This window comes from Poecilia reticulata, linkage group LG21, assembly GCF_000633615.1.
Source record: "Poecilia reticulata strain Guanapo linkage group LG21, Guppy_female_1.0+MT, whole genome shotgun sequence".
NCBI classification, from domain to species: domain Eukaryota; kingdom Metazoa; phylum Chordata; class Actinopteri; order Cyprinodontiformes; family Poeciliidae; genus Poecilia; species Poecilia reticulata.
In genome coordinates this window covers 14,851,828-14,870,802 of record NC_024351.1, presented here as the reverse complement: position 1 = coordinate 14,870,802, position 18,975 = coordinate 14,851,828, and the positions used below count along the sequence as shown (strand labels likewise).

At 38.4% G+C, this 18,975-nt stretch overlaps 2 protein-coding genes across 8 annotated transcripts; one reads left to right on the top strand and one right to left on the bottom strand.

The window, feature by feature from the left end:
- Positions 1–1,578: 1,578 nt before the first annotated feature.
- Positions 1,579–16,224, top strand: tpd52l1 (tpd52 like 1). Of its 7 annotated transcripts, XM_008398081.2 has the most exons (11): positions 1,579–1,705; positions 3,358–3,456; positions 5,271–5,483; positions 6,821–6,841; positions 8,552–8,670; positions 8,757–8,905; positions 10,006–10,107; positions 13,076–13,090; positions 13,544–13,582; positions 13,898–13,958; positions 14,842–16,224. In XM_008398081.2, exons 1-11 carry the CDS (start codon positions 1,687–1,689, stop codon positions 14,962–14,964), a joined length of 960 nt encoding a protein of 319 aa, XP_008396303.1. In that variant the 5' UTR covers positions 1,579–1,686; the 3' UTR covers positions 14,965–16,224. The 7 variants fall into 7 exon arrangements, with proteins under 7 accessions (XP_008396303.1, XP_008396304.1, XP_008396306.1 ...); XM_008398084.2 differs by lacking the exon at positions 3,358–3,456 and having other exon boundaries at positions 1,580–1,705; XM_008398085.2 differs by lacking the exon at positions 5,271–5,483 and having other exon boundaries at positions 1,581–1,705.
- hddc2 (HD domain containing 2) lies at positions 15,787–18,763 on the bottom strand. The gene is made up of 6 exons (XM_008398090.1): positions 18,675–18,763; positions 18,002–18,123; positions 17,796–17,898; positions 17,658–17,726; positions 16,918–17,056; positions 15,787–16,780 (listed from the first exon to the last, which is right to left on the bottom strand). Exons 1-6 carry the CDS (start codon positions 18,747–18,749, stop codon positions 16,665–16,667), a joined length of 624 nt encoding a protein of 207 aa, XP_008396312.1. The 5' UTR covers positions 18,750–18,763; the 3' UTR covers positions 15,787–16,664.
- Positions 18,764–18,975: the final 212 nt, after the last annotated feature.

The following is an 18,975-nucleotide window of genomic DNA, read 5'->3' as shown; positions in this document are numbered from 1 at the left end:
GCTGTGGGCTTTTTTTTTCTCTTTTTTTCGCCTTGATTTACAAGACTTTAATATCTCTCCGGTCACAGTTGTGGTTGCATTTTTACGCCAGTAGGGGTCATAATTGTACTTTTTCTTTTTTTTACTGAGCACTGCAATGACCGTTAGTTTGAAAATGCAAAAACAATGTATATTTTTAATTAAGATAGAGGATTACTTGCATGTAATTGAGAAAGAAGGAAGTAAATTTGTAAATCTTTTAAAATAAGCAAATTGAGTTTGTAGACTAGTTAGACGTTGGATTCTTTATCGATGCTTTTCAGTCTTTGTACAGCAACTGTTTTAGTTGTTGATGTGATGTGGCGCAGACTTTTCATTGCCAAAAATGTTTACATAAATGGTCAAGGTAAAAAGTAGCGTAAATGGAAAACGTGGAGTTTTCCACACACAAAAATAAGTGCTATACAAGAGGAAGCCATGTTACTGAATGGTTATGTTATAATGTTTTTTCCAGTCTATTCTTGAGTTGAACTCTCCTGTATGGCAGTTTCTTGTAGTATATAATCTAAGTAGGCTCTTTGTTTTTTTAGGTAATAACAGCAGGAAATAACCTTATTAGCATGTATCCATGGCTTGTTTGAGGGAAGAAATAAGTTGTCTAAAAATGTCTGCCTTTTAGACTTTAGCTCCAAATAGCCACAAGAACCTTTTTTTACCATTCCTATTTAGCTATGTTGATATCCCAAATTCAATTCTTCCTAAGAGGAAGAAAATATTTAGGTTTTGGTGAATCATAAATGTAAAGGAATTTATTTTTACTGGAGTTAACTGAATTTAGAGCTAGTTTTTGTTATGGATAATTTGGTGTAGCACTGTGAATAAGATTAGAATAATCAAATTTTTTAGGAAGAATAATGTTTGAGATATTGAACATTTTGGTTTATATATTGAAACAAATCTATTCTTAGAATGTAAAAGACATATTGATTACAAACAGTGATCAATATGGTTTATTGTATCTCAATAATTTCTACTATATAACTTTATGATCTTCATACATGTAAACAAATGTATTTTATTGCACTTATATATTCTTAAGTTCCCAACATAAAGTAAGTTTACAGTTGTTCAAAAATAGACAACTCAGTTTATGAATCTTCAAATATTCTCTATTTTTGCTACAGTGATTTATTTCTAAGAACAAGTAAACTATATTCTATTTGGATGGTGGCATTTTTTCCAATAAAGAAATATCAGATTTTCCCTGTATTTTATGACATCTGTGATATCAAACATAGCACAGTGGAAAACTCCAAGTTAGACATCACAGTCCCCCACCTGACAAAATATTTATATTTTTGTTAGAGGGTTTGCAAGTGCATCATCCTCCCCTTTGTTTCTTGATGTGCCAATGAAAAGCCCATTCTCGTTGGCCTCCAATCTCCGTTACATAAATTAAGGTTTGAGAGTGAGCAGCAAGTGTTGGAATAGTTCTCAGTCTTCGACATCTGCCTTGAAGAGCTTCTGTATGCATTGTATGATAAGCTGCCTTGCCATACTTGCAGCCTATTGGCTGATGATCAAAGCTCCGCCTGTGAGCTTTCTCGGCGCGTGACACTTCGGCGGTACTGTACTGATCTTAGAAGCGGTGCTGCGCGTGCTGTTTGTTTCTGAAGGTTACGTGGAAAGTTCACCTGAGCGTCGCTGATGGAAACCAGACAACAAGGTGAGTCGGGGTCACCCACCGCAGGTCACGGCACTTTTCTCATGTTTTTGGCAGCCATTGCTGTATTTAAAGCCTTACTGTTGTTAACTCTGCACCTAGTAATCAACTCAGCAAGTAGAAGGTTTTCTTCTCTAGAAAAGGGAAGAAATCCTACTCCCCCCCCCTCCCCCGTCTGAAAAAATACAGTAAACAAAGTGCTTTGAAAAAGAGCAAGGCATTAATACCACATGTGGTTAAATGCAAATGAAATAAGGAAAATTTCCCTTGCTTACCTTATAGCTCTTTAAGTGTTAATTTAATATGTTGTGAGTGTGTTATTTTTGTTGGTGTTTGACTGGATTAAGAAGCATGGACACGGCCGTGAAGCTTTAGAGGTCCACAAGAACAAAGTTGGACTTTGTGTGAGCTCCATCAGGCTTATAGTGGATTTTATTTCCTGGCTGAGGGGGATCTCTGGTTTTCCATCTGTTTTTGCTTTTTTTTTTTTTTTTATCACTAGTTGCTTTCCTGGAAGTCCACTTCCTCCGAACTTCCACTGCAAAAAAAAAAAACAAAAAAAGATTCTGTATTACTGTTTTGTGAATTGTGTAAAAATGGCTTCAGTGGACAGAAGTCCTCTTAACTGATAAAGTGGGATAAAGCTGCGTTTATTCGGGTAGGTAATTACATTCCTTTGCATTCCAAGACTAAATGAGTGGCTGCTTCTGCTAGCAAGAAACCAAAGAAGGCCCTAAAATTTGAGCCAGATGGAAAAAAAAAGACTTTCATTTTTTTAAGGATGAGTTGTTTGTATAGTTGAAATATGAAAATTTCCCAACTTTCTTCTAAAGTTGTCTAATCATCTTAGTTGCTGTTGATTAAAGTTGGGGATTGAGCCCTGGTTAGTTTTAGGAGCCTGAGATGCTGTGTACAGCTCTTCCAGTGTTACCTGACCTCCGTTTAGCTTTAATTGATTTTTCTTCGGCCTTATGACCATCCCCCGGCCTCTGATTTAGTGTTGCCCCATGACCATCGAGCTAAATGGGAGTCTTGTGACCAAAGACATTTCATCTCAACACGAAGCAAAGGGAGAGACACTTGAAGTAGGAAGAGTCAAGAAGGCGGTAAATATCCTTCCACGACTAATGATTGGATTTTGAGGGTGAAACAATCAGTCTTTTGAATTTATGTTCTCATTTTAAATTTTATTAATTATCATTTCGGTTTACAAAAATGCATATAAAATGAAATGGCAGCCCTTTTCCTCGGTTTTAGTGCAATTTGCAGACTCCACTTCCCTAAAAATCACTTTACACATCTGCTGGTCAAATGTGGAAGTAGAAGGAGCTGATTGTGAGTGAAACTGGCTTTTTGCTGGCATATTTCCTCCTGTAGTGTGTTGTAATGAGGTTTTATCTATAACTAGAGGTCATTCATTCAATAGCCCACCATTGTTTCCTGACTTCAGGAAGTTCAAATTTTAGAAATCAGGCGTATCCTGTTTGAAAAATGTTCAGTAAGTGGCAATCTGTGTCACTCAGAGTGAAACGTCTCGCAAGATGCAGATAACCTGGAGTGAAGAATGGATGCAAGAAGGAAACAGCATAACTATGTGTTTGTGTGTGAATAAATAACTTGTTTTTTATCCAATCTGCTGCCTTGCTCTGCTGCAGAGTTGTACTCTAGTGTTCTGAGTGAAGCAGTGGTGGACTGGGCCAGCATGGGCCCTGGAGAGGAATGGGTTAACTCAGCCACACATGAAGGAGAGCTGGGTAAGGCTCAACTCTCTGAGTGATAAAAGAAAATCCACACTGAATCACTGCAAAACAAAAAAGTCCCAAAGTCCAGCCAATCCATACACTGGGGTCAGTGAAGCAGCACTTTCTGCTGCTGTGTGATGCAGTGTTGATTTAACTAAAACTCGAGAGAATAACGGAGTGTGAACCGAGTGGAAAACGATTAACACAACGGGAGGCAATGATGGATGTAAAAAAAAACGAGTTATTAATCACAATGCTTCTATTTTTCTTCAGTTTGTTAAAACAGTCAGTTGTCCATAAATTTGCCTAATCTGAGAAACAAATGTTTTGTTTTTGAGAGTATGAATGGAAAAAAAATTACCGTAAATTTATGTCAAACTGAGTTAAAAGTCAAGATGCACCAGTGAGTCCACCAATTTTCTCTTGATCATTTCTGACCAGTGATCAGCAGGTCCAATTCTAAAAGATTTTTTTTTAATTATTATTATTAATCCCCTATCGTTTTGCTCTGGACACCAGTTGACCAACATAATGTACGTTTCTGAACGAGCATACTTTTATTCTTTTTTGCATTGCAATGTTTTGAAACTTTTACTTAAATCTGTGAAAGTCTGAACCAAACGGCCGGGTAAATCTTAACCAGTGCATTCCGACTTTGCTCTTTAAAATATCACAACTTTGCTTATCGGCATAAACATTGGTGTCAGCCGATGTTAGTCATTTTTTTGCGTATCGATATCTGATGAGTAAAACTTAATATTAACCAGTGTTTATTTCCATATTGTTGCTGTTTGTGTTTCTGGAGGGGGATGGTCATGTGTGATGAAGCGCAGGATTGTGAAGAGTTTGAATTGAAAAGTCAGCAATGTGGACATTTTTTCATATTGTTGAAAGGGTAAGCAAAAAGTTCATATCGGTACATCCCTAGTTAAAATGCTGAACCTCTAAAACAGCTTTTTTTTTTTTTTTTGCAATATTGACAAAAAAACCAATACAGATACCAAAGGTCACAAACTGTCTCAGCATTTAGATTGGAATAATCCATTCCTTGTTTGGCAAAAACCAAGAATTTTACAGTTTAAAACTGTCCACAAACAGCAAAAGCTATGTCCTTAATCCATAAAAAAAATTATTATGTTGTGTTTCTGTGGAATCTACGGATAACAAGAATATAGCAATGACACCAAATGGATATTTTATAGGAAAGCTTAAGTACCCCAGATTAAGAATCGAGGCTCTAAACACACTCACAGTGACTCCACCGCCGTACAGTACGCTTCATTATGTGTTTCTGACAACCTCTGACGTCCTGGTCCGTCTGAACACAAGAGGTAGCAGTGTGCGCAGAGTGCCATGTTTCTCCTGGGGGGAAAGAAGTGCACCAGGTGAAACTAGTGAAATTTACTCAACAAGCTGCTACCTTATGTGGTGGACCAGGAACTTTAGAGGTGTGTAATGACAGCGTCAGTCTGTCTGCAGTGAAGAAAATAAAACAATTTAATTAAATGAATGTGAGCATAAGAGAACATCTTGTATCTTAGTTATTTTTATTTTATTACCATGAAAAAAATGGAACTTGCAGCTTACAGTTTGCAATTTGTGCATCTGACACACATCCAGAAGTTGGAGAAAATGAGATTGTGGGATTTTCTTTCTACTCCAGAGAGACCTGATGATTCATATTTTGAGTCTCTCCTACAACGTGGCAAAACGTGTCTTCACAACTCAGTTGATTCCTTCATTTATTTTGTTGGTTAAGTTACAAAGAATCCGTCTTGGCCTTGATGTAACAGACTCTAAATGCGCTCACCTGTCACTTTGCTCAGGTTTGGATACGTTTTACCACTCTGGTGGTGAGGAATCCAGTCGGAAGAGCTCACACGGGGAGGACTTGGTCCCGTTGGTCCAAAATGGGGAAAACCTGACCGACTGGGGTCACACCACATCCCATTTGGAGGATCAGTGGTTGCGCACATCAGGGTGTCAGTCTGACAGCTGGGCCATGTCCACCACTTGGGACATGCAGCTAGACAGCACAGGTGAAAAGGGACATAGACTAGAACGTAGAGAGTAGATGACCCTTCACTTCGGTTGAACCCTGTTGTACATGTTTTTATTTTAGTTGGGGTTATGGGAGAGAAGGAAGGCTATTATTTCAAGACTTTATTTTAATCTGAATTATGATGGCGTATTATTAGCAGAAGATATTTAAGTCGATGGGCTTTCTGTTCATGTGTTTTTAAGAAATGAGTTTCCCAAATGCAAATCTTTGAAACTTATAATATCAAGGATCCAGTTAAAAGCATCTGTGTTACCATCTCAACAAATGTGAAATGTGCTGTTTTCTTGGCTCATTTGTTATATTGCATGAATTAGCATACAAAATATTGAATTCAGATGTTGCATCAATATTTAGTTTAGCTTGGTTATAAACTGGTTTAGAGATGACAGATTTCTCCAAAAACCTGACTCATCATACTGCAACTGAAAGCCACAGCTTTGTGCTGGCCATGCAAGCTAAATGCTAGCCAAGCTTTTTCTAATGAGCTTTTTTCTGACAATTTGCGTATGCATGTGCAATTGTTTTCGCTTCCATGACTCACACTGACCAGTAACTTCATCTCTGAACTTCAACCATTCAAAGAAATGTTGCATCACCAGCGTTCACCACTACCATTTTGTCCCTGCCGCATTCTGTTTCACACCCAAAAGCAAACCATTTCTTACCATTGTTCCTTGCAGTGAGATAATAGTTAGACGATAGAACAAAAATTACAATCATGTTTTGGCCTCAGATGAGGAACACAATTCTACACGGTTGGCACAAAACAACCAAAATTGCAAACTGATGAAATGACAAATCGTGAAATGTCCGACACTTGCTGGCAGATGCAAGACATAAACAATATAATTTCATTTTCGGTTAGTATTTGCTGTTAGTGTCGGAGTTATTGGCTGTTGGCCTCGTGCGAAAACATCTTATACATTTTTGGAGCTCCGTAACAAGCAAAACGTTATACTGGTACTTCCTCTCCTTGCCCCGGATTTTGCTTTTAAAACATCTTTTCATGCCAATCTAAACTGGAACAAATCCTAAATGCACTCAGACATGAAAAGCCTTGGTGCTGCAGGGGTTTAAAAGTCTCATTGTCCTCCTGCTGTGTAGCGTTGGCTGAAGTAGCTCCGTGATGTAGAAATGCTGCTTTTGTTGAAGTGAGCCGCTGCATGCTGCGCTTGAGTTAACTGGTTTCAGTTGCCTGTGTTTGTGCATTATCTACCTGAAGTGCTGCAGTGCCCCTTTTAAGGGATAAATAAATACATCAGCCTCTACTGACCCCATGTCTACTCACATGTTTTATAATGCACCCTTGTGAAGAGAGAGGACACCTCACTGCAGGTACAGTAAACTCCTTTCGTCTTGTTAAAATGGTCTAAAACTGCTTTAGGGCCACAACACACACCTTGAGGCTTCGGTCTGCATGTACCTGTCTTCCTTGTTTTGTGTTTACACAGCCAGGCTGTTGTTCCTTAATACGTTTTATTATCTGTTTATGTTGGGCATGAGTTGATGTCTGGTTTCAGTGCATGAGTTAGTTTTAAAAAGGCGTACTACCCTTTAACCTTTTAAATTGCCCTATTTGAAATCCTTTTGATGAGATATGAGATGTAACGGATAGTTTTCTCCTCTGTGTAAAGTAGATTACTCCTTTTGCTTCTGTAGTCTGTCAGTCAGCTGCCACTCATCACTCTTTTGAATGTAGCTGTGGTCTAAAACAAACCTGGGCAGTTAACTTGGAGAACTGCCCAGTTTTTATTCCAGCAAAATAGATATTTTAATGTTGACTAGATACCAGGATTATTAGCAGAACAGGGCTAAAACAAACTGACTCAGATCATGTGGAAAGGTTTACTGACAAGGTGACTGCCGGTGGATTTTAGTGCTATTGATTACACAAATAAAAATATAAAAAACATAGCCATAAACTAAATAATGTACCAACTCTCTGATCTCCATTTTGCATGATTACTACAAATACAGTCAAGTGAAAAAATTTAAATGTTTAATTAAATATTCAGTTTTTTAAGAAGTTACCACATATTGATGCCTAACCTAATTTTTTGTTAATACACAAGATATTAATAGAATATTCCTTGTTGTAGTGTCCGAATAAGTCAGTTTTGGACCCATGTATCTAGATGACATTATTCTGATAGTCTCGGTCCTTGTCTAGATCCTCGGGTAATCTTTAGTCTTGATGCCTTTTGGCTTTTCTTAGAGAGTGAATGTTTTTCCTTGTAAGCGTTACATGAAATTAAACCGGTGCAGGTTCTTTCTCATATCTCTTGCCTGAACAGCCAAACTTGGGAGTGATGACAGTTTTTACCATTCTCTAATTGTCTGGGAAGAAAAAAAGTCTTTTGAGACTTCTTTAAATCTCTTTTTAGACTCAAAAGTCACTGCTGCCTTTTGTCGACAGTCAGGAGCGGGCCGAACTTAATATCTGAGGAGAGCCTGAAATCCATTCATTCCTGAGTAAATTGCCAGCATCTGGTCAGTGTAGGTTTTTGTGTGGGATGTCAGACTGTAGTGTTGGCTAGCAGAGAGTTAAGGCAAGATAATCCACATTAGCCAAGGCAGATTAAAACCCTGCAGGCTACAGCCGCAGATTACATAATGGTCAGAGATTCAGCCAGACATGGAGACAAGACAGTTAGACATTTGGAGGCAGACACTGTTAGGCAGAGGACAGCACATAATTTACACATAGAAGAAAAGGAAGGCATGTAAAGTAGGAAAATAAGCAGAGCACGGGGACTTCCTTTGTGCTTTGGCTGTGTGATGACACTGAGCACAGCTCTGGTATTATCTACACTGAATTGAAATGCAGCTAAATGTAAAAACTGGAAGTCATAAAAGTTGGAAGTAACTCGTGTTCCTCTAGAAACAAAAAGGAACAGATTTGTGAGGTTGTTTGGCGTTATCTGACTCCAGAGCCAGAAATCTAAGTGCATTCACAGTTCTCAAAGCAGCAGATTTATTCGAGATTTACTACATCCATGCGTCAAGTTCCCAAAGATCTCCATGAATGTCTTGCTTCTCAAACAGGTTTTCTAGACTCTCAGCCTCTGAGGGAGGCTGATGAGGATTTGGCATCAGAAGTCAGCCTGAACAACTCCAACATGACCGAGGAGGAGAGAGAAGAGATTCTGCAGGAGCTGACTAAAGTACGCACACGGACACATAAGCAGATCATCAAACCCAATTGACAAAATAAATAAACAACAAAACTATCTGTTTTGTGCGTGGCCAGCTGGAAGAAGAGATCAGCACACTGAAGCAGGTCTTGTTGTCCAAGGAGAAGCAGCACGCGGAGCTCAAACAGAAGCTGGGCATCACTCCTCTCGGCGAGTTCAGGAACAACTTCAGCAGAGGCTGGCACGACATGCAGAGCTCCACGGCGTAAGTTAACCAGTCCGTGTGAGACGTTGGTGTCAGGCCAGCGCATGGCAGATTGTTTGCTGTCAGCATGAACGTGCTCCGTAAGCGCTCAAAGTTAAAACGGACAGAAATAATGGGTGGTTTATATCCTGACGGCCTGCAGGGACTCCCAGTTCACACAGAGTCTGTTTGCAAAACATTGATTTTAAAATGAGAAAATTTTAAATTGCTAAAAGCGCAATCCTTGTCTGGTCGCTGCACAGCGTGTGCGTGCGCTGGTTGTTATCTCCTCCGTCTGAAACAGACATCATTAAACTGATTTTAAAAACTCTGCTGGAGGCTGCAGTTGATCTCAGAACACAGTTAACAGGATGTACTCTGTAGCAGGCACACTAATCCATGAAATGTGTCAGTTTTCTACAACAAAGCACTGAATTCTTGTTTTTTTTTTTGTTTTTTTTTTTTGGAAATGTTCCCAATTCGTGAAGAATTCCAGTACAAATATACAGAAAACTGTGGGTACTGTACATCAAGCCCCAGAAAGAAAAACAAGTAATTTACCATATTTGAATCGTTCTGTGTACTGATAAACAATTGAACGTCCCAAGTTGGGTGGTAGAGCAGAGCTTCAATCCAAACACCAAGAGACGGTATAGAACAAGAGACTGCAGTCTCTGAAGGCTGCTTCTCTTATCCAGTTACACTTTACTCTGAAGATCACTTTACACACACAGCCTCTGCCTCATCTATAATGCATCGGTGTGGCCACAGGAGGATGAGGTCTCCACATCGGAAAACGCAGACATTCGACTGCCTAAATTTGCCATATTTGATCCAGATGTTAATGCAAATCCAAATACCAAGGTAGTGTTGAGATGAAAACAGGAATTCTTATAAAATAATTTACAATTGAAGTCAAAATGAACATAGACCTAATTGTTAGATCTACTTTGAGATTGCTAAATTAAAGTTGTTGTTTTTTCCCTCGTATATGGCTTGTGTTGTGTTTGTGTGTATGACAGTGACATATTTCTATGGGTGTGTGTGTGGGGGGGGGGATTTGAACAAACAGAAAAGGACCTCATTGTCAGATACAGTCCATGTCATTGTGTGTTTGTCAGATACAAGAAGACATCAGAGACGCTGTCCACCGCAGGACAGAAAACCTCAGCTGCCTTCAGTAACTTCGGGAGCGCCATCACCAGGAAGTTCGGAGACATGAGGTAAACAAAATATGTTGCCGCATTTAACGTTGTTTTCTTAATACTAGCCAGTGATTTCTACATTGCCTTAACAATCCCAAAGTGTGTATTTTCAGAGCTCTGAGCCCTGTCAGTAGAAAACAAGGTAAATAGGATGCTGACTTCAGTGATGACCTTAGTTTAACATTAATCAAACTGGAAAAGAGGAAATGCCTTGGCTTATTGAATTGGATTTTTCTTAGAACTTGCAGAGCACACTGGAAAACATTTTCTCATCATAACGAAGCTCATGTGCTTTCTGTTTACTGCAGGCATCTCGGCTGTAATATGCTTGATTTAACTGCCAGTGTTACTAATTCCTCGTAAATTTCTAATTATTAGATTTTATGAGGGTCTCTTATAAAATCTAATATGAGAGTTTGGCTGCTTTTGCTATCATTTTGAATCAGTGGGATGAACATGTCTCTATGCATGAGAGACAACTTGGCAAACGTCTACTGTAAATTGGATCTCAGGGATGTTGCTGGGCTACTTCCTGTTTATGTCAAACACACATTTTTGAAAAACTGGGCAAAATCTGAAGTAAAAGCTTAAACGATCCTCAAGAAGCCTGGAGGAAAAAAAATTGTCAAGATTATAAGAATACCAAGCTGATTGGAAGTAAAATATAAATCAATTATAGGGGTTTAATACCTTTGCATAAGATTGTAGTTTCTTGACAAGATGGTATTTTCTGTCTGTGTTATTTTTCTATTTTAAAAAAAGTGAAGCTCTCCTTGATGTTTTAGGTTGGGCTAGCGTTGTGTAGCGGCTTAGCTTATTTTGTTCTTAGTTTATCCTAGCTGAGTTTACTTTAACTTAGTATATGTTGGTTTAATTCAGGATTGGTTAGTTAATCTCATATAAATTTCGTTTAGTTTATGTTATATTAGCTTTGTATATTCCAGATTACTTTTAGCTAAAATTAGCTTTTTCTAGCCTTGGATTTTTTTTTTTCTGTTTATCTTAGATTATTTTTGATAAATTCAGTTTTTATTGGCTTTTGTCTTACCCTAGTTAAGCTGAAGTTAGGTTAGTTTATACTTTTCTGTGACTCGGCTACAAGTGGAGGAAGTCCTTCCTTTATGGATTAATAATAGTAAAATATGCAAACTACATGAACAAAATGCACCACAGAATTTGGTTCCTCCAGCACAACATATAGAACATCTTGTGTATTGAAAGCTGTTGATTGTTGCTTCATAAATGTCAACAGGAGACAAAAACCTTTAAGACTGCAGACATTCATCTATAGGCCTACTAAAAAATTTTATTATTTTAGATTGCATCAATGACATCCATAAGGTACTTCCCAGATGTCCCGACCAAGCTGTAGTTTCAATTAACAGTACATCCTCAACATTCAAGAATCACTCAGAGGAACAGTCAGGCAAACATACAGCCGCCATCAGTTTATCCACTAATCTGCATAACTAACCCAGTTTGACCTGTTTTACCCAAACGCCATCTGACGCATGGTGCTTTATCTGCCGTCACCATCTCTGCACCCCAGAGACCAGAGTCGTAACTCTTGCTCTGAACAATTCAGGGAAGCGTGTGATTATGTAAGCCAACATTAAGCTGCTTTCTGAGGGAGCTGAAAGGCTCATGGCAAAGCCTGTCTCCTTCAGTCACACTCTTGTCTTCTCTTGTTTCCAGCAGGCTGAGTTGTTTGGCTCCAAATTCTTGGTGTAAAAAAAACTAGACATGATACGTGTCTGCGTAGAGTTGTCTGAAACAAATGAAGCAAAAGTGCTAGGAAAGAAGCGTAATCACACACTCGGTGCTTTGTTGAAACTATTTGGATAAATGACAAAACAATATTCTGTTTGGTAGTTCTTGTTACCTGACAAAGAGGGAAATGATTTTTAGGACATGGGTTTTCTGAAGGCAACTACTTGTGTCAATTCTTCCTGTATTGCAGCATGGCCGGTTTAGAGTTACTATTTCCGCACAGGTAGATTTCCACCGTTTGAATAAAATCTATTTGCTGTGGGTGTTTCACATGTATTGGAGTGCGTCAAAACCTCTGAACTTTTGTTCTTCCTTGTACGTGTATGTATCTCTCTTTTTAACAATCTGTATGTGTTTTTACACACAGATTGTTTTTTCTTCTTTGAGCATAAAGATGTTTGTCAGAAAAAAAACTGAAAAATTCTTCTGCTGTCTCCTGCCTCGACTGGTTTTACCTAAATATGCAGAATCCCTCAAATTTCTTAGCCAGAAGAATAAGCGCTACAGTTGTTAGTGTAGCCTTTTAGCTAGCAGAGCAGCCCTTGGTCTTCTGCTATGATATCTCAAAGGGGGGAATAATGCATCGTGCAAGATATTTGACCGTTCATCTATGAAAAATTCTCTCCTCTTTTCTTCAGGTCTCCACAGTCTTGTTGACTGTAGCTGTGAAGGTTTTATTTTGATTCCTTTACTAAACTTCTGAGTGGTGGCAAGATAAACTTTGGGCCTGTGTGTCAGGTTAGGGTGTGTTAATTAAAAGTTCAAAGACATTAGATCAGGTTTAAAGTGAAAAAGAATTAGTGTGCCAGTCGGTGTGCGGTGCAGTGTTTAAACAAAGAGTGAAAATAAGGATTAAATGAATGATGGTGGGGGGGGGGGGGAATTTAATGTTTTGATTAATTTCTCCTTTTTAAATAACTTCTAACTTTTTCTTCTTGCTGTGTGGTGGGAGTTGTCTTCAAAAACCATCCTCATCGTTTTAATGTCCGTTTTGCATGTGACTAAATATTTCTCTCACTTGCTTCCCTTTGCATTTATTATTGCATTGTTCTGTTTATTTCCTCTTTCTCTTGTTTTTTGAAATGGCTTTGCATTTCTGCCATCGCCATTTTAAATGGGTGAATTCAAAACCTCATGATTGTGATGGAAGAAGCGTCTAGTCTGAAGGTTGTAAAAGCATCTAAATTGTTCTCTGTTCCCCTTCATGCTTTCGAAGATCCAACTCAATAGGGTAAGAATCCCTCAGCCGGTTATGTCACATTAGTTGCTTCTTTCTAAGACTTCTTAACTCGGTATATCTCAGTCAGATCAGCAGTTAACACCAGCTGGATGGCACCGGTGAGCTTAGAAATCGCTGCTATCACGCCCGGCAGCGGAACTACGTCAGCTGTTGTGTTCAGCAACGATTCAGAGAAAAACTAAATAAACTTAAATCTGGTTGGACTTATGATGGACTTCTTTAATTAAACAATATTGCACAGTCAAGATGAGAAGTGAAATCCTCATTTTTTTTCTTAAAGACTCTCGCAGCAACATAAGAACGTTCCTGTTGGCAAAGATTTTTAGCGTCTAAGCTAAGGAGAAGCTGTGGGACGAACGCTGCACATGCAAACTGTTGATGTTGCTTCTGTGTGTGATCTGAGCTAATCATTGACTCCTCTCTCGCCACGCTCTCTGGGGACAGATACTCTGTCAGGCACTCTGTGAGCATGCCTACCATGAGGTAAAAAACTGTGTGTTTCTGTGTGGGAAATGCTTTTTTATTTATTATTTTAATTTTGGCCTTTTAAAGCAGCTTGAAATACCTGAAATGTTTTCACATGTTCCCACCCTCCCTTATCAGTTTCCATCCCTGCTTCCTCCTACTTTAGGTTTATACAAAGTTGATTAAATTTGTTTAGCTCTTCCTCTTCTAAGTAAATAATAATGTCCCAATTGAATCTGTGAATTCAAACGGGTATATTTCTTAGAATATACTACAGAAACCCCATCATTTTCTAAAATTACGAACACGTTTTTAATGTGTTTTGTCCAACAGAAACTCACCCAGTTTCAGATCCTTTGAAGAGAAAGTTGAAAATACAGTTTCCACCATTAAGGTAAGCTGTATATGCATTTTTTTTAAAGGTAGAGTATTAAAACTGTGGTATTTTTTTTTTGTCATATTTAAGATAGTTGTTCCACTAGAATACAACTTGAGGGAACAGTAAACCTGCCATAGGTCGGATAATAGCATTTAAATAATTAGTAGAACATGTTTTTTCTTATTCAGCATAAAGAATTATTTTTCTTATTACATTTTTTTCTTTGAAAGCATAATTAAAGCATTCTGTAATTAAAGACTTACATGTTTCTAAAACAAATCAAGCACTTTCATCCATCATCTGATAAAGGATGGACCACTTCTTTGTGCTCCTATTGTTGCCTACTCTCATTTGATATTTAGTCATTTTTAGCTCTTTCTGGTGTTGCACTTGTTTTGAAGCGATTGCTTCCTGACTGCGGTCATGAACAGGTCATTCCCCATGTCGCTCTAACACAGTATGTGAGTCTCTGTGAGTCTGTGTGGCTGAAAAGCTTCCTCTTCCACATGCTACAGAGGAACGGTGAAATGGAGCGAGCTAAACACTGTAATCTGTGTGTAATTACTATCATGCAGTGCGACAGTGAGAGCACCGATTATTTATACACGCTGTGGCGTCCTCTGGTTGAACTTTTGTGACTAGCTTGTGTTTTGGGAATGACTTGCTTCTGCAAGCTGCAGGGTAAAAGAACTAGATGCATGTAGTAATGATGCTAATCTACTAATTTAGGTTTTAAGCTCTAGTTGTAATGCTGGTGATAAAGAAGTTGAGTTCATTCCAGTCCACAGTACAAAAGCTTGATAGTGGTATTTTTGACGGCTTAAAATCCTTATAAACTGTCCTTCTAATTCCATATGCTTCTGTTTTTGTCTTTTCTGTCGTCTCCCCTCGACATCAGACTAAAGTTGGAGCCACTGGCACCGGAGGCAGCTTCGAGGAAGTCCTCTCGTCTGCAGCCAACGCCAGCTCTCAGGAAACGCCCACCAACAACCTGACGGACATCCCCGAGAAACCCTGTTAGGGCTCCGGACCGCCGTCTTGCTGTGTCACAGCACATTGTTGTGGATCTACTAGAATTTCTGACCAAAGCGGAAAGTGGTGTTTTTGATTTGCAGACAAATCTCGTGTAAATCTTGTGACTCCAGCGAAACTCCTGGCAACGCCACGTTATTTAGGCTTGGCTAAAACACCTTTGTTTTTAATTTGGATAATCAAGGTGGTTGATTTTTAAAGGCATTTGAAATCTCATGAGGTAAACGAACTTTGAACATTGATCATAGTCCACTTTTCAGCTCTTGCTGTGGGAAAGATTGCTCTAAAATTGATCAGAGGATCAATCTGACACTAGTAAAACGGCTCCATCCATCTTCAGTCTGCTGCACTATAAGTAATTCTTCACGTTTTGCTTGAACAGTTTTATCCACTAAAACAGGGTGAAGCTTTCAGTCACAGATGATGTTACACTACCAAACCTACAGAAGGTTAAGAACTAAAATGTCTTGCATGTTAGTGTCCCATTCACTTTGTTACATGTTAAGTAAACACCAATAAAACATCTGTGTATGTGTGTCGTGTGCATTAAAAGTATACGACTACGATTTCTCAAAAAACCAAACAGATTTACTAAACAGTGACTGTTAAGCACGCCGTATTTTTTTCTTTTCTTTTTTGATTGAATCTGTGTGGGCTCTGTAACTTGGCCATGAAAATAACTTTATTACTTCATAGATTTCAGATTAATTTCTTTCATATGGCTCTAGAGGGCGCCAGAGTTCCAACTTTTTATCTTTTTTTTTATAAAACTCATCCGGATTCCGGTATTAAAAGAGTCATTTGTCGAGTCTTGAGGTAATATTTTGTTTTAATGGAAAATACAAAGGATACAGTTTGCGTTTATGCAATAAATACAGCCATATAAGACTCCATAATCACATGTCAATATAAACGGTTAACAGTTATCAACCCAAAGAAAACGTAAAGCGAGCGACGCTGAATGTACAAGCCTGATTTAACTTGGCAAATATGAAATTAATGCAAAATTTACTGCAATATCCTGAAGCATGTAAAAAAAAAAAAAAACTAATTCACAAACTCATTTTGTATGCGTTTCTGTTCCTCCCAGGCATATTCTGCATGAAAACTCCATATTATGGAAGAAACCGTTGGTGTTATGACAGTTACTACTTTTTTTTATAGATAACTTTTGTGATGTTGGATTTACCTGATATGTATAATGTTAAAGTGTTTAAAGCTCATCAATAAACCTGGTTGATGTAGGAAACTTTCAGTTGGAAAGTCCTGTTTTTTTAATATATGAAAAGAGATCACAGTGCAGTAAAACTTCCACTTTTATATTCTGCCGACTATTATTACCGGTTACAATAAGCTGAACAAAATCCTGTCTGTCCAGTAAATTACTGCACATATTTGACCATATTAGACAGCAGCAGTCTCTATGGTGGCACCATTTTGCAGGTGACTCATTTGTAGAAAAAGAAATCATAATCTTGATTTTGATTTGTGGTAAATCCACATCTGTTGGGGAAAAAAACAAAACAAAAGTGTTATTATCTGATCTGAACAGATGAAGCAGGATTTCGCCTCCTCTGATTGGCTCTTCTTGCACATGCAGGCTTCTCTCCTTCCTGGTTTCTTCATCCATCAGCAGAAATTGGGTTTTTTTCCCCCTCCTTTTTTGCAGTCAGGACATTTGTGACATTGTTAGTGTTGAGGTTCTGGGCCGTCAGTCGGTGATTCCTTCAGCTCCTTGGTGCTCCTTCCTCTTTGTTCGTTTAGGGAGCTGACCAGCTGGAGGACATCTGGGTGGTGGAAGCGACCTTCAGTGGTAGAAATGGGAAAAAGTCTAAAATCAGACTGCTTTAAAAGTATTGCACGCTAATTCCTTGGTGCGAAGTAAACGCTGTCAAACACCCAGAAGGAAAGGGAGAACGTTTCGCCGGGCCTGGACTCCTACCTGCGGTGGAGTCAAAGAACTCCTGCAGCCTTCCTGGCGTTCCCTCCAGCTCTTCGTACTCGTGAGCCTGCATGATCATCTCCAGGAGGTCAAACTGTTTCACCAGCCTGGCCTCTGGACTGCTCTGGGATTCGTACTCCTGTTCCACACACACAAAAAAAATCCCATTACAGATTTCTTATTATTTTTAGTCCCAATTAAATGTTTCAGATATGGTTTGACGAAAACAAATACTGAATGTGGTTTTCAAATGACATTTTCATTTATGTAGGGGGTGAAGCATATTCATACCAACTTCAAGTGTTTGAAAAAGTAAATACTCAGCAAGTGTTTGGTATAAATGGCTTGTAAATGACTTTAAAATCCTGACCAAACTAAGAAGTGTGAACTGATTTCTTGAGTCTACAGGACTCAAAGAGGTTTGGTGACTAAAATTGAACCAGACGAAAAAGTAAATTAAGAGTGAAACAGTAATTGAACAAGATTGGTTTGGATCTTTTTTTTTTCCCCCTATAAAATTTGAAATCATCTTCAGAAAACTGCATTCTAAATTTACTCAAGTTTTGGCAGATTTTAAAATCTGTTTGATCATGTAAAACATCTAAAAGTGATTAAATAGCAAAACAGAAGAAATCTGTAACAAGCAAACAGTGTTTTCACAGCACTTAAATGTAGTTACAGTACAAAGGAAAGGTCAAGGATACGCAAACCTTACAAAGCCTCATCCAAAGTCAACATACCTCCCACAGAGCATAAATCTCCTGTTTCAGACAGTCCGGCAGCAGACTGGACAGATGCCTCATTGCTTCCTGAGTGAACGATGATAAAGTTTGTTAAAACGTATTTAAAAATATGCCATTAGTGCGGTTTTCACTTGCCTCCTCTCTCCTGTGTTTCTCTGCTTTACTGACGTTGTCTGACGGTGCAATGTCTCCCACAATGCACTCTGCCATATCATGGGCAAGTGCGAGTTTTATGCACCTGGTAGAGGTGGTAGAGGTGATTCTCCCATTTAGTGATGCGATCATTTCTCCCCTAAAGGTGATCAAAAATTCCACAAAGATCGTTTGTGTCCGCAACTCACCTGTCCCTGTCTACTGTGGGGTCAGTGATGGTCAGAGACATCATCGCCATCCTGTACATGTGGTCCGACACGCTCTCAGGATTCTTCACATTGTTGTACACCCAGCCGGTCCGTGGGACCCTCTGTACACAACATTCACGAGTAATAAAAACTTTAAAAATTTAGACTTAAATACACACAGCATTGCAAAAAATACAAAAAAAAAAATAATAATAATATATATCTTATATATCTCCTTGAACTTGTCTATATTTGTCACAGTACAACCAAATTAGTATTTTAAGAATTTAAATAAGTATTTATGTGATGGATCAACACGATGCAGAACAGAATTGTGAAACGGAAGAAAATTAATAAATGTTTTTGCTTCTACAATATAAATCTGAAAAGTGGAATTCATTTATTTACTAAACACGAGCTTTAATAAAATTAATAATTAATTTTAAGTTAACTGATCCGATCTAAATTGGAAATGTATTAAGTCAGGACATCAGTACAGCACTTTAGTTTGACTAAAACAGAAACGCTGTGTTGTACGTTTAGTCTACTCTCTTAAGCTTTAGCAATAACGTGGACTGTTTAGATGCCTGACTTCAGCAGCAGACCAGCGTTTCATACGCGCTTTCAGTTAGCTAATTGCAGATAGAATATAAAATCACCACATAAGTCTTACTTTTAGCTGTCCAATAAGTTTCATAAATTGCAGCATGTTACTCATACCGGCTGATTTCTCACTGTGGGCTGCCATCTTTTATCTGCTTACCCGGATGTAGAAGACCAGATTGACTCATGTAGTACCTGGAAACAGCCGCGAGGTGGCAGCATTAATCTGATTAATCAAAGGGAAAATAGTTATGCTTTTTCTTCTTCATCTTTGCCTCCGGACTTATTTTAATTTTATATATATGTATATATACATATATATAAGCATGATGTGTTTGTTTTAAAAATTAAGCTTTTTTTTTTTAAAACAC

What these genes read in the sequence shown, in the direction of transcription:
- tpd52l1 (XM_008398081.2), top strand. An exon ending in CACACATGAAGGAGAGCTGG is followed by an intron (nt 3,457 to 5,270) that starts GTAAGGCTCAAC and finishes CACTTTGCTCAG; the next exon opens with GTTTGGATACGTTTTACCAC. An exon ending in TTCTGCAGGAGCTGACTAAA is followed by an intron (nt 8,671 to 8,756) that starts GTACGCACACGG and finishes GTGCGTGGCCAG; the next exon opens with CTGGAAGAAGAGATCAGCAC.
- hddc2 (XM_008398090.1), bottom strand. Translation starts at nt 18,749, where the DNA reads ATGGCAGCCCACAGTGAGAAATCAGCCGGTATGAGTAACATGCTGCAA. An exon ending in CCCACAGTAGACAGGGACAG is followed by an intron (nt 17,899 to 18,001) that starts GTGAGTTGCGGA and finishes CACCTCTACCAG; the next exon opens with GTGCATAAAACTCGCACTTG. An exon ending in AGAAACACAGGAGAGAGGAG is followed by an intron (nt 17,727 to 17,795) that starts GCAAGTGAAAAC and finishes TCGTTCACTCAG; the next exon opens with GAAGCAATGAGGCATCTGTC.